This window comes from Balearica regulorum, chromosome 9, assembly GCF_011004875.1.
Source record: "Balearica regulorum gibbericeps isolate bBalReg1 chromosome 9, bBalReg1.pri, whole genome shotgun sequence".
Lineage (NCBI taxonomy): Eukaryota > Metazoa > Chordata > Aves > Gruiformes > Gruidae > Balearica > Balearica regulorum.
In genome coordinates, this window is record NC_046192.1 from 2,410,641 (window position 1) to 2,427,242 (window position 16,602).

Genomic DNA, 16,602 nt, shown 5'->3' on the forward strand with positions numbered 1-16,602 from the left:
AGCTCATTTACTGCTCTAAGAATCTTTATTTGAATAAGAATTTTGCTCAAAAAAGCATATGAACATTTAGATTGACTGAAAAGAGATGTTTTCAGAAGAACATAATTGCTATTTTATGTATAGATATACTACGGAGTACAGGTATATCTGCAGATTAGGTCTTGCATAGCAAGATTTCTCCCTCCTTCCTACCTCCCTCAGGATACAGTTCACCTCATTTCAACAGGTCTTCGAAGCAGACAACCTCATGGCACTGAAAACAGACCACAGGACCTGGAGTTTTATTAAAAAAAGGAAAAAAAAAGCCCCTCCAGCAACCTAGGATCTCTACAGAACACTTCTTACTGACATCATCAAGGCTAAACCTTGGCCTTGCAGACCTTCTGCTTTATGGTCACTGCCAAATGTGAATCCAAAATATTTAGTATTTTATTTTTCTACATAACTGTCCCACTGTTCTTTTACTTATTGAGTATTCTGGCAACAACAATCCAGTCAGTACACGGTTTATCTCCATTACTTGGGATGCTGAACATCTTACTGCAGTGGGGAGAGTTTGTGGACTTGGAACACAGAGGGAGAAGGAACTGTTCATAAACTTTCTGAAAGGTCAGATACAGAAAGGGGCTTCCTGTTGCTGGTTTGAACACATCATGTGTTGCTTTTGCTTAGAAGATAAATACAGGAGAAATGGCTGTAGTTAGCTCTAATTATGGTAGAGCTAAATTAGATATGTTTATTACTCAGAGATTATGGAAGCCACTCTGTGCGTAAGATTAAAATCCAGGTTAATTACTACCTTCATTGGGTCTCACTTGCTGCAAGTGATATCATAGCATAAACAAAGTCCTACTTAACATCCAGCTGGGTACCATTTCTGCTTAACTTTTCAATTAAAAAAAATAATTTATTAACTAAATAATCTCCTGTAGAATCCAACCAAGATATTTTCTTGGTGAAGTGCTGATTTTATGCTGACTTCTAAGACACAAAATAGGTGTGGAAGTTCACACCTTCCATACAAACAAGGTTGTAAAACTCAGGAGATCACAAAACATGTCTGTCTTTTTTTAATTATTATTTTTAATTTACATCCTAATAAAATCCAAAAAGCAATTAATTCCAGGATCTAACTTCCAAAGCATGCTTTTTATTCCACTTCAATAAGAACTGAAACATTGACACTTAAATTCAGATATTACCACCTTCTCCTCCTCCTCCTCCTCAAGCACAATTAATTTGTAGCTAATTGACAAAACAAGATCTTGCCTTAAATTGCATTAACAATTGCTGGAAGGCAGTTGGAGCTGTGCATATATAAATGTCTTACAAAATAAATAAATAAAATCAAGGTCTTGTAGCACTTGAAACTGATTCAACAGAAAGAGAACACTCAGTGCCGAAATACCGAAAGAACGGGAGCAGATGGAGCAAGCAAGTGGTTAAAGAGAAGTTTGCAGTGAGATACGGCAGCAATTCTGAAATAAGACAGAAATGAAAAATGCCAATACACCAAAATGCTTTTCTATTTATGTTAAACTTGGGCATCTCGGTCAAGTAATCGATGGGTGGGTTGAGAACAGAAACTGCCGTTTCTGAGAAGAGAAATGGCAGTTTCAGTCACAGGGTGACCATTTCACAGCCTTCTCAAAGAAGCCAGCGTGGGGGAGGCGTCACGTTGCACATACAGGAACCCACACCACTTCCCAGTTAGGAAGCTGGCACGGGCTCTGCTAAAGGCTAGTCCCCAGAACACTAATTTCTGTGTCATCCTTCTCCACTTTGTGCATTTTGAAGAGAAAGTCACCTTTTCCAAGCCCTAAACTTGGCTGTAGGCTGTGTATTGATACACGGTTTCAAAGGAATTTATTTTGACCCACGTTTTCAAGCTGTAGTTTGCAAATGGTCAAATTTTCTTACATACCTTGGATCCAGGAGACTCCTCAGAAACTGGAAGAGTAAAAACTGGTCCTATACAACAGGAGACGACAGAGTATTACTATTTTAAATAATGTGCTATAAACCAGTGATTCTTGAAGTACATCCATTGAAGAAAATACTGTTGATGGCTAGTGCCTGCTGAAGAAGTTGGTATAGACGTTTTTCTTGTGTAAATACTCAGAGGATGTGTTTGCTGACAGCAGCTCTGCCTGATCTCCGAGTGCAAGCCACACTGAGCTCCAGACCGAAAACTGCCTTGTCCTGGTTTTGGCTGGGAGAGAGTTAATTTTCTTCCTAGTAGCAGGCATAGTGCCGCATTTTGGATTTGGGATGAGAATGGTGTTGATAACACACTGATGTTTTGGCTGTTGCTAAGCAACGTTTACCGAGTCAAGGCCTTTTTTGCTTCTCACCCCACCCCACCAGCGAGTAGACTCAGGTACACAAGAAGTTGGGAGGGGACACAGCTGGGACAGCTGACCCAGACTGGCCAAAGGGATATTCCATACCATATAACATCATGTTCTGTATATAAACGTGGGAGAAGCTGGCCAGGGCATGATCACTGCACTCAGGGATGGGCATCAGTCAACGGGTGGTGAGCAGTTGCATTGTGCATCGCTTGTTTTATATATTCTTTTATCATTATTATTATTATTTTCTCTTCCTTTGCTGTTCTATTAAACTCTGTCTCAACTCATGAGTTTCTTTTGTTTTCCATTCTCCTCCCCATCCCACCAGCAGGGAGGGAGGAGTGAGTGAGCAGCTGTGTGGTGCTTAAATGCCGGCTGGGGTTAAACCATGCCAGCATTACCAAGTGATGCAATCAGCACCTCAGAGATCATACATTTTTATGGCCAGAACTCTACAAACAGGCCAAATAATTAAAACGTAGCAATTCTTGCAGCTGAGTAACCATCAAACTATTTTTCGTCCATTTATGAGAGTGACGACTTACCATTACTCTTAGCAATCATTTCTTACAAGAACGGCAACCCCACTGTAAAGAAGCACCACCACCAGTGAAGTTTGACACCTTACCTGAAGGTTTGTAATGATGCTCTCAATCTGCTCACTGAAGTGAATGGCTACCAAGTCGGCTGCTTTACACGGGCTCAGCAACAGCAACTCCTTCGAAGAGGGAAACACAACAAAAATAATTACTTTTCATTTCATAGGCAATATAATTATGCGGTATCACTGAGTTCATTCATATTGTAACTGCATCTTTACTGAGATGAAAGCTGTAAAATAATGAATACCATCGCACAAAAGGTGATTTTGAAAAACAATCAGAAGGAAGGGTAGTTTGGCATTTTTGAAAGTGATTTTACTACACAACAGGTCTTATAAGAATGCAAAACTCTTCACACCAAAGAGACCACATCTCAGTCCTAACGCAAGGAAATTATTCCATCAGGTTTTCTGACAACTGCCTTTTAGCCCTGCCAAGACCAGCTAGTGCCAACTAGGAGCCAGTAGTAGAGAGGAAACAAAGCCCTCGATTGACCCTAGGGAATTTCTCAGTCAAATGGAAATAGTGTTTAACTGGCTTGAACTGAACCAAACCTGAGGTTTCCTGTAACTTTTAACTGTAACCAATATACCTGTCCAGACTTCAAAAAAAAAAAACCCTGAATGATCTCTTTACTGTAATAAAAGGAAAAAATTCTTGAAGATGCCTGTAGGTTTGCATCCTGTCAACCTTGATCTAAAAGGCTTTATATCATAGAAGTTTACACAACCCAGAACATGAGGGTACTGTACTAGCTGCTAAGAAGAAAATTAATTCCATCTCAGCTGAAACCAGGACAATGACATACAGCTGGATACACAGAATTTCTCTGTTTATTGTCTTTCAAATAATTTTCCCCTCTTGGTCCATTTTCTCATTAGTCACGCACTACTTGTGGATGCTGGTAGAGACTAAAAGGATTCTCTATCTTTTGAATGTATCTGGTACTTTTTTGTCCACCTCACAGGACACGGATTTCTGTGGCTATTTTCTGCCAAGTAGTCTGGGCAAGTGCATGGCTGTTTTATAGACAGAGTTATTTTCCTGGCTTATCTCCAGATCACCCTGGAGGGGGACTGACACCGCCTTGTAGGAACTAGAAATATTATGGATTCTCCATGTCTACTGACTGGACAATTATTTCAGACACATCTCCATCCTCTGAAGCAAAGAGAGATTGAAGAGATGGGAAAAATTACTAGCTAGAAGAGTCTAGGAACAGCCTGTCTCTCACAGTAGAGGTCACGACCCCATCTTCCCACGGGTTGGAAGTGCCAGGGTACCAAGGCTGAATGCTGTTACCACTGTAGGACAAAGAATCTGATACCACAGACTGGGAGAACGGTGACGTCAATGTCCTGACCTTGCTGCTGCTGCATGCTCAGGAGGTGAAAGACTTGCTAATGGTTCCCTTCCCTGCTACACAGCCCTCACACCAGCCATCCTCCCGTGATAAGGTTATCCAGAGAGCAAACTTGAAACCAGGAAACCAAGGAGGCCAGCCTGAATCTGAGAGATGTACCTACATTAACGTATGAGACTACTGAACCTTAAATTCAGCTTCCTAAACAGTTGTGATTCAAAATTGTGACATTTCTGCTTACAGAACAGCACTAGGCAGATCCAACGGGAGTTAGCAGTAGCTGAGGTACCATGGGTTTAGGATACACTGTACCTCTACATGCTCCAAAGCTTTCTGCCACACCAACTGCTTTTCTTCAGCACTGTAGCCAGGCATGGACAGGATGTTGTGAATATAGTTGAAAACTTCTTCCTGTAAGGCATAAACCCATAAATGGTATAGTATGTTCCGCAGTGCCGCTAACAGCATTAGATTTTGGTAAGGGAGAGCATTTCAAACAGTCTTAGGATGACCTCAGGGCTAGTCCTCTCTTAAAAAGTCAGGATAAGTTATCTGCAGGCGAGATTGTATGTCCCTAAATAGTTCCTGAAGACCTGCCAGGGAAAGAAAAGCCAAGAGGAACAGAATTGATGCTAAATGTGTTAAGCACTGAGGTCAAAGAATTGTTCTTCCACTATTAGAAACGTCCCCCTCTTGCTCAGAGGGAAAAAGGACAGACAGGAGATTGCTCTAGCTAAGAGCACAGAGAGGGAAAAGAACGCTCTACCAGAGGGCAGGGCAGTTTTCCCAGCATATTCCTAAATTCCTCTTTGACATTAGCCTCCCCCCCCAGGTTCTCCTGCACTCTCCTCAGCCGAGATGCTCTTCTGTACCATATTTTTTGACCGTCTCACTATCACAACCTATCTCTGCTGACTCCTTCACCCACACAACTTTCAGCATAATGGTTTCATAAGGAGATCAAATTGGTGAGACTGGCGAGATCAAATTTGCCAGACACTCCTCCCAACTTCTGTTAGTGGTATGGAACAGAATACCTCAAAAACTGTAGCAGATATGCAACTTATACACATGCAGAAGGTAATTGCAAAGAGATAGTAAAGGCAGAGAGACTCTGTCCAGGGGGAGAAAAGGGGAGACTAATGGCAGAAAGAAAGAAATATTGCTGTTAGCAACATTTCCAATAAATCCCACCTTGCACTCAGGTTTTATGTGTTAGCATTGTTTAAATTTAAAAAGAAAGGAAAAACTGAAGCTTTTTTAAAAAAAAAATTAACTTCTCTCCAACACACACACAAACACAAAAAAGCCTTGACTAGAAGTAAGAAAACTCAACTGTAAAGGAAGATAACTTTTTAAGACAGAGAAGTACAACAGAAGAGCAAGGCTGTTGTGCCCATTCACACTGTGGCCAGGCAGCACTGCTATGAAGAAGACAGGCCAGAAGCACGAGATTTACTCACCTTTCTCACGGGATCGCGCAGGTAACAGCTGATTATTTTGTCATAGCGAAGCTCTCGTTCGTACATGAACTCACAAATCTGGTAGCTAAAATGAAAAAGACTTCCCACGTTAGAAAAAACACACTCAGCTGAGTCAGCAGAATCGAGGTAGGTAGCTCAGATCCAGCACAGCTTGGTGGCACTCAGAAGAAGATACAGCACGTTTTACAAAAAGTGTTTGGAAGTATCCTACATTAAAGTTTTAAGCCCGCAAGCTGGGTGGCTCCAGTTTACATATGCCATTCGTTATCAGCTGCAGGCCAATCAGCCTATCAACCTCCCTCTTTTGGGGACGTTATCATACAGAACAGAGAAAAACAGAGTTTCTAAGGTGAGAGGCAAGGGACAGAGGACAAAAATCCTTAAAGAAATCAGGTTTCACAGGTTGTGCTGTTCATAGATCATCTTCCTTATTGCCATAACACACTCAGGTCTAAAAAGGCTAATCCGCAATACTCATTTGAAGAGCTACACTGAACGAGCCTCAATGATGTGTTATGACACAGCTTCCTACCTTCAGATTTTAATAAACATCTTAAATATTTTGATAAAAACAGACACAACTGAGGCAAAACAAATGAAAAGCCTGCTAAATAACATTACACTATAGGCCTTTTAGCTCTGATGGAAGTGGCTGAGCTGGTGGATCTCGCAGTCAAACTCTGAAGCAAGGAGAAAAAAAAAAAGCATTTCTTGAGTCTGAAAAATTTGGTTGAGTAACTCCTTCTAGGACACACAGGAAAACAGGCACGGCATACCCCACCATGGCACTTCTATCCCTTTGTAGTACAGTGCCTTAATTCAGAGAACCATCGACATTCAAGACTTGGGTGAAGATGCCCTCTCTCTGGCTGGCTCTGTGCAGGCATTACAGACTCTCTGTAAAGCATCTAAAGGAGATGGTGGAAATTTTTAGCCTGCGTTTGTCTCTCCTACTCAATTCTATAATGAGTACCATGGGGGTGGCTCCAGACCCCTTCGTGCTTTTAAATCCACCTGTGGGTCTCACCCCTACAAGTCATCTCCATCTGTCAGTGGTAGAGCATTCAAATATACAACTATACCTTTGAACAAAGCCTGGGCTTGAGGCTAGGAAGTGCCAAAACTCATCAAGCCCCACAGGGTTTCATGCTGAAGGGTTCCCACAGCTCCACCCCCTCTTATTTTAACAATGCTTTCTGTAAGAACACTCAGTAGAGAAAAGATAGACTATGGCTAAACATGAACATATTAAACGAAGCATATGTGAATGCACAGGGAAAATAATCACAAACAGCTGCAAAGTAGGAACAAGAAATGTGGAGGGAAAAAAGCTTCGGAGGCGATTTAAAGACAGTATTTATACACTGTACACAGCAACTTACAATTCTGCTTTTTCTGCCATTTGGATAAGACGGGTCTCTTCAAACTGTACTATCCCTCCTGCCTGGAGCAATTCTAAGAGGACCTGCAGACATTGAAGACCAGTTATTCATATTGCAGTAGTAGCTGGACAACCAGTGCCATTCAGAAGTACACTGCTCCCAGTCCATTAAACTTCGTATTAACACAAGGCTTATTTTACAGATTATTTTTTTTTTAATTGATTGTCCATTAATTATGAAGGTCATGCACTTATCCAGGACTTTTCCTGCCTCTGTTCTTACTGCTCTCAAACCTCTCCTCCGGGCAATGCTGGGGTAGGATCCTCCTTCACTCCTGCTGTGTACAGCACTGCCCAATTCTTCCACACTGGCCACCGTTCCTATGCTAAGTGACTACTTTGGCATACGACCTTCAGCCAGCAAATGTTCCCAACGAGGCTGAACTTTGCTCTGCAGTCTGGTCGTACCTGGTCCTTAAAGAAATGTTCCCTGGAGGCCATTACCTGTTGCCTCTCCGAATGGCGGGAGTCATCATCTGGACTGCACAGAAATTCAAGGACCTGGGCAAGGATGTAGAGGTTAGCATGAGCTAGGTGTAGTAAGCATAGCTGTTAGCATAAACCTAAGAAGAAGATCGTGAGTACCACTAATGGCAACAGCAAATCAGAACACAAGAGTGCTATCTGAATGAACTATTCATCTGCGAGGTACTCTAAGGACAATTGAGAATACTGGAGTAACCAGGAACCGCTGAAAGACTCCGGGGAGGGAAACCCATAACTCTGCACCAGGATCTAGAACCAAGCTTTGGGGAACCCAGGGAATATAGAAGAACTCAAGGGATCCCATGACACTGCCTTGGGCCACATGCCAAACAGCTGGAACCACTATGCTGACCCTTTCAACTTTGCTCCCGGAAAAACAGGAAATCATGTAATTCATAAAATTTAATGTATCTGTAATTACAGTGTTTAATCCAAATCCATTTAGCCTCCACAGGCTTCTTTGGTCTTAAATTATGACAAAGGACATATATTTTCTAACCCACTTTTTATTAGCGTTCATATACCCATATTAGCATCAAAGTGCAACTGCTGTAGCCATTAAAGCCGCCTCCGCAGTCCCAGGAATTTCTGGGACTTAAACTGGGATATAAACTTAACCCATAGGAGCTTTAGGCATGCATTGGTGCATATCAGCTTATTTCAAACAGCAGAGGATGATGGCCATGCAAACTAGAAGTTACCAGCTACGTATACAAGCTCTATAAGTGTCTTTTTAGTTGGCATCCTTTATCTCCCTGTCTTGGCATCTTCATACGCATAACAGTTGACAACAGAGCCACCAAAATGCTCACTAGGGCTTCAAGATAAACAGCTTGGTTCCTGCCCTTATGGGCCTTTGCTTTCCTTCTCCTGACACACTAGTGACCACAGGAATCTGCCTATTCCATGGAGAGAAGCAGAAGCTGTGCCATCTCCTAGGACCTGACCCTATTTCTCTTACAATTCCAGCAGGCAAGCTGAAATACAGAGCTTACTGTGCTTCTGTGGTCTCTCCTACTCTGCTTCTTTGAAACCACAGCGAAGTCCCAGCCAGATGCTACCTGTTTTATAACGCACCTGTCCTTCCAGAATTGCTTCAGTCCACAGCACTAGCCACACTCTCTGCGGTGCTGCACCCCGTTTGGAACTTTTTCTGCCCCTCACAAAGGTATACTTGCCTGGTCAAAAAGCGTCCTGTTCACAAACAACGTGTTGTTGGGCTTGGCGAGCTGACGGGCAAGGAAGGTAAAGAGACAGCCAACCTGCGACGGGGTGAAGTCGGAATTCTCTACCATGACCTGAGAAGTATTAGAAAGAAAAGGGATAAATAAACACACAAGTGATTGATTCTGCAGCTGCCTTTGGGAAAGCAATCACTGCAACAAGAAATCCCTGCACAGCCATCATGTCATCCCCTACCCAGACACCTACACGATCTCCTGGTGCTAGTCCATCCTGAAGGTCAAAAGATAAGCCACCTTCCAAGGATGTAACTGTGTCACCTGAAGACACAGACAGTGGACGTGTCCTTGCTAAATCACCTCTGTCCCAAAGCTGAAGAGGCTCAACCTCTCTGCCATACACTCAAGGAACATATTCTTGCATGTCCCTGATTTTTGGGTGTCAAAGGGCTCCAAACCCACATTTATCTCCACCTCTGTAGTCTGTGCTGATCACCGGACATGTAACAGAGCTTCTGAGCAGAGAAATGTTGTCACATAAGGAAAAAAAATATAAAATTAATAATTATAGGAGGAAAAAAAATGCATTTGACTTCAAGCATCAGGCACTCACCACTTCAACTGTGGTACGCAGAAGCAGCGATCAAATGACTAAGAAACAACTGTAGGTTTGGGGAAAAGTTTCTTTTCTCACATTAAATTAGCTGTTAGTCTATGAATATTTTGAGAAACTTGTGGCTGCGCTGACTTGAAATTACAGAAAAATAGACTATCTAAGAGTCATTACAAAAGGGATTTGAAACCTGAGAAGTCATTGTCACCTGTCTGCATATAAAAAACAAACCTGATGTGTCCTGACTTGGTATCTCACGCTTCTAAAAAAATCCCAAACACTAAGGGAAAGTGAAATGTCCCTGTTTGGAGTCTCCTTCTAAGAGCAGCAGGTTTAGCTAGGAGGAAATCCATCACCTGAACAACTCTGTCAGCTAGCATCTGAGAAGCGTGCTAGCAAAGCCTGGACACGGAGCATCTCACAGTTTATAACCTCCTTCCATCTAAACTTGGGAGATGCAATTGATTCCTTAAAAGTGACCCAGAGTTCCAGATCCCCATGAGATGCTGATGGTCATCTTAAACAGGCGGAGGCAGACAGGTAAGACACATAAGAAATTAAGTACAGCTCTGCTTGAAACATCAGTTAATGCTATAATTCTTTTTTAATCTTCATGTTCTGTTTAAAAAGACTATTTCATACAGGAGCCTAGTCAGAATGACATTAGCTAATGGCATTAAAAATGTGGCTCACTAAAACAGTAAGAGTGTTTTATTCATGGCTTTGTTTTTCACAAACTGAGTCCTTGTCAGTCCACAGGAAGATGAAATGCTGGGTATTCCACTCTGTACCTCTGAAACAGAGCAACCTTACAGAGGCTGCAGGCCAAGCACGTGGACTTTCTAGAAGATGATATATTTGGCAAAGTTTAGATCAGCATTAGCAGAACATCTGTGTTGACCAAACTATTTTAAAAGTGCGGCTATTTCCTAAGTGGGGTTTTTTTGCCAATGATAACTTTAAAAGTTCCAAGATTTATTTTATTTTTATCCAAAATGAGAGCAGATTCCAGACCAAGGGACTGACAGTTCTCATAACACCAAATCGTTTGCCTGCAGATGCATTTAACCCTGCAGCACTTCTCACAATTGCCCTCCTCTTCCCCCTCCGAGAGCAGGGTTGAATTCTGTTGCGGCGGACATTTGCTACGTGGCCAGCAGCACAGAGCAGGGCTGTAAACAGCTCAATCCAGCCTACGCCGTGCCACAGGAACACATCCCACAGCAGCTCCAGAACACAGCTGCAGTGTGCCACCTCCTGCTGACGGCAGCTAAAGACACAAACAAGCACGGTCTAACCTGGCGCAGGGCTAACATCCTTACAGCAACGTCCCACTCAGCCAGGCTCACAAAAGTTCCCCCGCAGTGGCATTATCTCAGCCCCTCTGACACAGCCTGTTGCAGCAGCGCTGCCATGATTTCACTCCCTGGTGCCCTTGCTCTCATCTATCAATGATGACAGTGACGGGGAAACTCTACTTATGATATGTTTATACATAAACAGCTTCCAAGTGGAATTACTCATTATTAACGCTGACAGTTTTGAAGGGGAAAGCAAGCGGCATTTGGCAGCGATAGCTTTTAATGAGAACATTCATTGTTAAGAACACGGTCTGCAGATGACAAGTGATTTCTAGAGCACCAGGCTGATAACTCTGACATTCCTCTTCTCTCCCATTTACTAAAGATAGGCCTGTCATTCTGGGCATGTTACATCCCAAACGCAGCATTTACAGATACAGAGAGCAGGGTTTTATCACAGGAGCATTGGCACCCTGCCAAGCACAGGATTCCTGGGACCTTCTTTCCTGCTCAGAAGAAATCAGGGAGCAGAATCAATGAGAAGCAGATAAAAATAAACTGAACAGTGCAGAGAGAAGAAATCCGACAACAAAGTACAACCCAGGTGAAATCACAGGCAGGAAAGGACACCGCTGTATCACCATATTTAATGTGCAGGAAGCATCACTTCCGAATATCCAACCGACAGCCTCGCCTGAGGTGAATCCACGCTCCAGCCCACCACCTTCTCGGAGGTGTCATCCAGGGCAGGACAGGAGCACCTCATCCAAATTACAAGTTTTGCTGCACTGTGTTGTATATAATCAGTCACATGTAAACGCAGAGGTTAATTTTTAGGCACACTCACTTTCAGAAGTATGTCCACAATTCTCTGTTGATATTCCACAGCTTGCTTGTCATTCTTAAAGTCTTCAAAAGTCTGCATGAGGCAAAACATGGACACTTTGAGAAGAATGCTCTCCACTGCCAACCCCAGCAGTACAAGCAAACACAAAGCAGCAGCCATATCACAAAGCTGACAATGCCTTTAAGTCCTTTCTGTGCATCAGAAAAGGCAGCAGGTTCCAAGATACAATTTGCTTTTTCCTAATTACCAAAATGGTTCTGACATATTCAGATAAAAGGAACAGGTCCAAACAGACAGAGGAAATTCAAGAAACTTGGAAAGGAAGAAAGATGACTCTTTATGCAGGAGAAAGATGTAGGTACTAAAACACTCTTTACTAATACATTATACTTGTTTTACCTATGCTTTAAAGATGGCCTCTGTTACCAGAGTCTTCACTGTATAATGACACATCCATCAATTTATATTTAAGGACATAAAGGACTATTATGATCTCCTCTGGTATCTTATAGAACACACATCAAAACTGTTCCTGCATCAAGCCAGTAACGACTGCTTTAGCTAAAGCATGAACTTTTTAATAGGAATCTTACAGACCACGACACAGATGATGGAAGAACTGGCGTTGCGTTTTTCCCTTGGAGATCAGCGATCTCTTACCAGAGCAAGAACATTAAGGAATTCCCGAGTGTCAAAGTGCAGCAAGGTACGAACGTAAGGGTAGACCTCTTCATCCACAGATCCCTCAGTTGAATGCAGCCGGATGAGAAATTCAAAGACCTGCAATGAAAATTCAAGCAAACACAGCAGATTTCCTACAGATTTCAGATAGCTGATAGCACAAGGGAAAGCAGCATCGTTACCTGCTTTGCACTAAGCTTTAAAGCACCTGAGGAGTCCATCAGTGTTCTTACTTGAATGATGTTTTCTGGTGCTTGTTAGTAGGAGAAAAATTACCCTCCTTCGACTCGCCAAGATCAATCAAAATTTAAGACCAAGCAAAAATCAAGGCTTGCAGACCAAAGCGTGTGAAATTAGGTAACTCCCTCCCCTTCCTGGCAGCTCTCCTCAGAAGCTGTGCAACTCCTCCCTACCCAGGGCACAGCTCCTCTCCTTGTCAGCACTTCCCTTGGGAAGAGCCAGTCAATCTGCCCCCTCACTTTGAGGCACAAAGCTTTTGGCGCTGCAAAGGCTGACTTAGAGAGTTGAATAGCACCTATTTCCTCCACTGACTTTCTAGTTCCTGAAATCTGAACGTGTCTTTTAAAAAGAAGGCAACTGCCTTTATTGAACCACTGACAGAGGCGTCCAGACCCTCCCAGGGAACAAACAGGGTAACAACAGCTCGGGTTGTCTCAAACATGCTCACATCAGATCTGGCTACCAGCAGAAAGAGAGCAGACTGCCGCAGACTGGCTAATGCTCGTATATGTTAAGATACACACTGGGATCCTATAGAGGACTGACAGGCAATACGGTCCCCCAGCCATCTGCAGGAAATGCCTCCTTGAACCTGATGCCCCCCTGCCAGCTCAGCACACTTAAGAAAACAGAAAAAAAAAACCCAGACTGTAGCTAGAGTGGATTCAAGTGTCCAGATAGAAAGGTGTTACTTAAGCAAAACTCTCAGGAACACTATCAGAGGACATAAAAAGGAGAGGTTGATGGTTCCTCCCCAGAGCTACTCTTGCTGGTTGGGCTACCACATCCCCTCAGACCTTCAGCCACAGTCTGAGGCTGTGCCAGCTCTAGTGTGTGCAGGGGACAACTTGATAAGGACCATGCGAGAGAGCAACAGCCTAGTGCTTCATCCAGCAAAGGGGAGCAGACTGGTTTGCACAGCCTGCGAGGAAAGGGTTTGCACTACCCCAGAGCTACCACATACATATAGCTACAAGCTCTGGATTAGCCAAAAAAACCCCAAACAAACCCACAAAACAAAAAAAACCAAACCACAAAAACCACCCCACAACTAAAAAACACCTGCTCCATTGTACTGGAAAGAGACAGTGCAAAACAGCGCTTCCTCTTATTGAAACCCTGAAACTAAAGTGAAACACTAGAGACATCAAAAAAATGTTTGTGGTAAAAGTGGCCAGAAACTCAGGAAAGAGTTTTATGAGCAAAAAATGATGATCAGGAGCATCCTCTCTTTTAAGAAATTGTCAGAGATGACTCCAAAGGAGTTAAGCTTTGCCTTAGGCCAAGCTTCAGACACAGCTTAAAGAGAATGAAATAGTCAGCTTGAGGGCTCTGATGGCAATGATGAATAAGGAAAGGAGATTTACTTGGCAGTGACCAAGCCAACTTTCATGACATGTAACCTGCGTGTCTAGTCATACTTTTGGCATAAGTTCTCTGTGACTTTAGCTAGGTACTCTCTCCCTACGATGAAACCATTAAGAACGTGCTCACACCCGTCCTGAACAAATATATAAGGCATATGCAATAGCGCCTGTTGCCTTGAAACAACCTGTCAATCTCTTGGGCAATCCAGACAGAAAAGGCTATTTCTCCCGATCTTAAGAGTCACCACAAGACCAGAAAATATCAAGCCATAGGTTGCTTTATGCCTTTTCTCAAGAGGAGGAGGAAACTGGCTACCTTTTAAGTTGTCTCAAAGTGGCACTGACTATCAGAAAAGGGAAATTGTCTCTCTAAACATGATCATTGTGGAACAGTCTTTTGGGAAAGCCTCTTCCCTCCAGTGCTGCGGGCAGGAGGCAATAATAAGCACATAAGGGAAGGAATTGTCAGACCGCCTGAATCACAGACCTCACAGCCATCACAGATTCACCTCAGCTCCAGCTATAGTCACAGAGATTAGGGACAACAGGAATGTAAGCTGTAGGCCAACCCAAAACTCCCCATACAAAAAGCTGGAATCACATCAACTGAAATCAAATGCTGGGATACAGGATTTAAGTTCAGAACTGACAGCATCCTCCTTTCTCTCTAAGTACCAAAAAACATCTAATGTTAAACCCTTTCCCGGTTCTGTGACCCCCAGAACCTCCTTCCTGCCAAAGGAGGCTCTCAAGAGGGGTTCCCGAGATAAGCCTACGGAGAGGTGCGTTGCAGCACCCTGAACCTATTAAGTAGCTCTGGCTACTTAAGTGGCAGAGAAGCAGCCAGCACAAACAGGTAGCTGGGTGACCCTGCAAGCCAAGGGGACAAGGATGCAGTGTGGAGCACTTGATTACAATTCAGCTCTTGACCTCAGCTGAATACCTGGAATTATCACAGGGCTGGAAATTTATCTTCAGCAAATACAATGTCTTGATGAGCAGAGATGAGCATGAACACACACTACTATAATTCTGACCATAAAAATCAAAAGCCTCAGCAAAATCTGCAACCAAGAGCTACTTAGTGGAGACATTTCTACCCCTGAACTGTTCCTACTATTTCCTAACTCAGCAGTCATGGCACACTCCACCTCATGCACCCATTTACTAAGTATCTGTGGATGTGTGATGTGGATTTAAGCAGTGGGGCAGAGACGTTCACCCTGCACATGGGAATTACACCTAGAGGACAGGTACGTGTGTCCCCGAATACCTGAGAATGGATAAGCCTCAGAGGTGACGATTCAGTGACAGGACACTAGGGCAGAGATTGACAGAAACACATCTAATGGGACCTTCATCGTGGAAAACAACTGTGCTGAACTTTACACTGCCCGGGCCAGAGATATAATATCTGATGCAGGAAAACTCCAACACAAACTGAAGTTTTAGGAACAGCCAGAGGAAGGAATATTTAGTTAATGTTCTTTGATGCTTTCTACTCCTGTCAATCCCGTGTTACATGCATTTGAAAACAGGGAAGATCCTCCTGTATTTGACACATCATAGTCAAGTTTAGAAAGAAGACACAGCTACAAATTTTTGGTAACTTGGTGGTAAAAAAATAAGGAAAAAAGAAAATTAGTGCCATTAAGAACTCTATGGTCACACACCCCAATTTACAGTTGAAAGGAAAATATTATGTTTAAATGTTTAGTTTGCAACAACTGTTAGATTAAATTCTTTACAAATTTATTTGATATTTACAGTGGTTACTCATATCTTGTGATATTTACTCATATCACAAGGATGCAGCTATCAGATTGATAATAGTTTTCTATCAGAATCCCATGAACTAAGACATACACAGCTTGTTCTACAAACCTCACATGGGAAAGTTTCCTTCTGAAAGGTTGCTCACCTGATTTTTAACCAAAGGTACCAGATCTTCAGGAATATCGCCCAATGGATACGCACGGCCTGCCAAGCAGCAGCTATAGGAAAGGAGGGGAAAGGCATTTTTAATATGTCCTGACATTAAACAGATTGAGGAGAACATTTTATTTTTTGAATTAGTTTTCAGGACATTCTTAAAACAAGTGAAAAAAATTTATTTTGTAAATCACGAAAGGAAGCATTGCAGACAATATTTGTGTTAATACACGATAAGCCAGCGCACTGCATCAATTTGCATCTGAGGTATGCCATTCCGTAGCAGAAAAGTAACACAGAAACTCAGTATTTCTCACAAAATATTTACTCCTGCATTTTAGGAAACAGGAGTAACGCAGAATCTAACGTTCACGATCTTGAATAGATTCCAGAAAGAGAAATTCACTAATTAATCACTACTGTGCAGTCTCAGGATGGCAACAGAGTAAGCAGCAGTTGAGCACAGCTATCCCAAAGGCATGGCAGAGAGGGCTAAAATACAGCTTTTCCGGCTACGGAGTCCTTCCTCAAGGAGCACTGTGTCACACACGGGACAAAGAACCCACTCTAACCAAATCCTACGGATAAATGATCTTGGCATATCAGCACTAACTTGAGTTCTAAATCTCCAACTTTATCCTACCTATCTACTCACACGATGTGTAACAAAAAGCCGCTGTAACTTTAAGTCAGCTGTACAAAGTAGCCAT

The 16,602-nt window shown here is 42.8% G+C and overlaps 1 protein-coding gene across 2 annotated transcripts in view; it reads right to left on the reverse strand.

Annotated features, from left to right (window-relative positions):
• Positions 1-16,602, reverse strand: part of VPS8 (VPS8 subunit of CORVET complex) — a 79,959-nt gene that overhangs the window by 28,852 nt on the left and 34,505 nt on the right. For both annotated transcript variants that reach the window (XM_075760764.1, XM_075760763.1), the window contains exons 25-34: positions 15,882-15,954; positions 12,333-12,452; positions 11,673-11,744; positions 8,909-9,028; positions 7,689-7,745; positions 7,186-7,268; positions 5,783-5,867; positions 4,632-4,730; positions 2,983-3,072; positions 1,925-1,971 (exon numbers count right to left, since the gene is read on the reverse strand). In XM_075760764.1, coding sequence (XP_075616879.1) covers positions 1,925-1,971; positions 2,983-3,072; positions 4,632-4,730; positions 5,783-5,867; positions 7,186-7,268; positions 7,689-7,745; positions 8,909-9,028; positions 11,673-11,744; positions 12,333-12,452; positions 15,882-15,954 — 846 coding nt within the window. The remainder of the gene's footprint in view (positions 1-1,924; positions 1,972-2,982; positions 3,073-4,631; positions 4,731-5,782; positions 5,868-7,185; positions 7,269-7,688; positions 7,746-8,908; positions 9,029-11,672; positions 11,745-12,332; positions 12,453-15,881; positions 15,955-16,602) is intronic.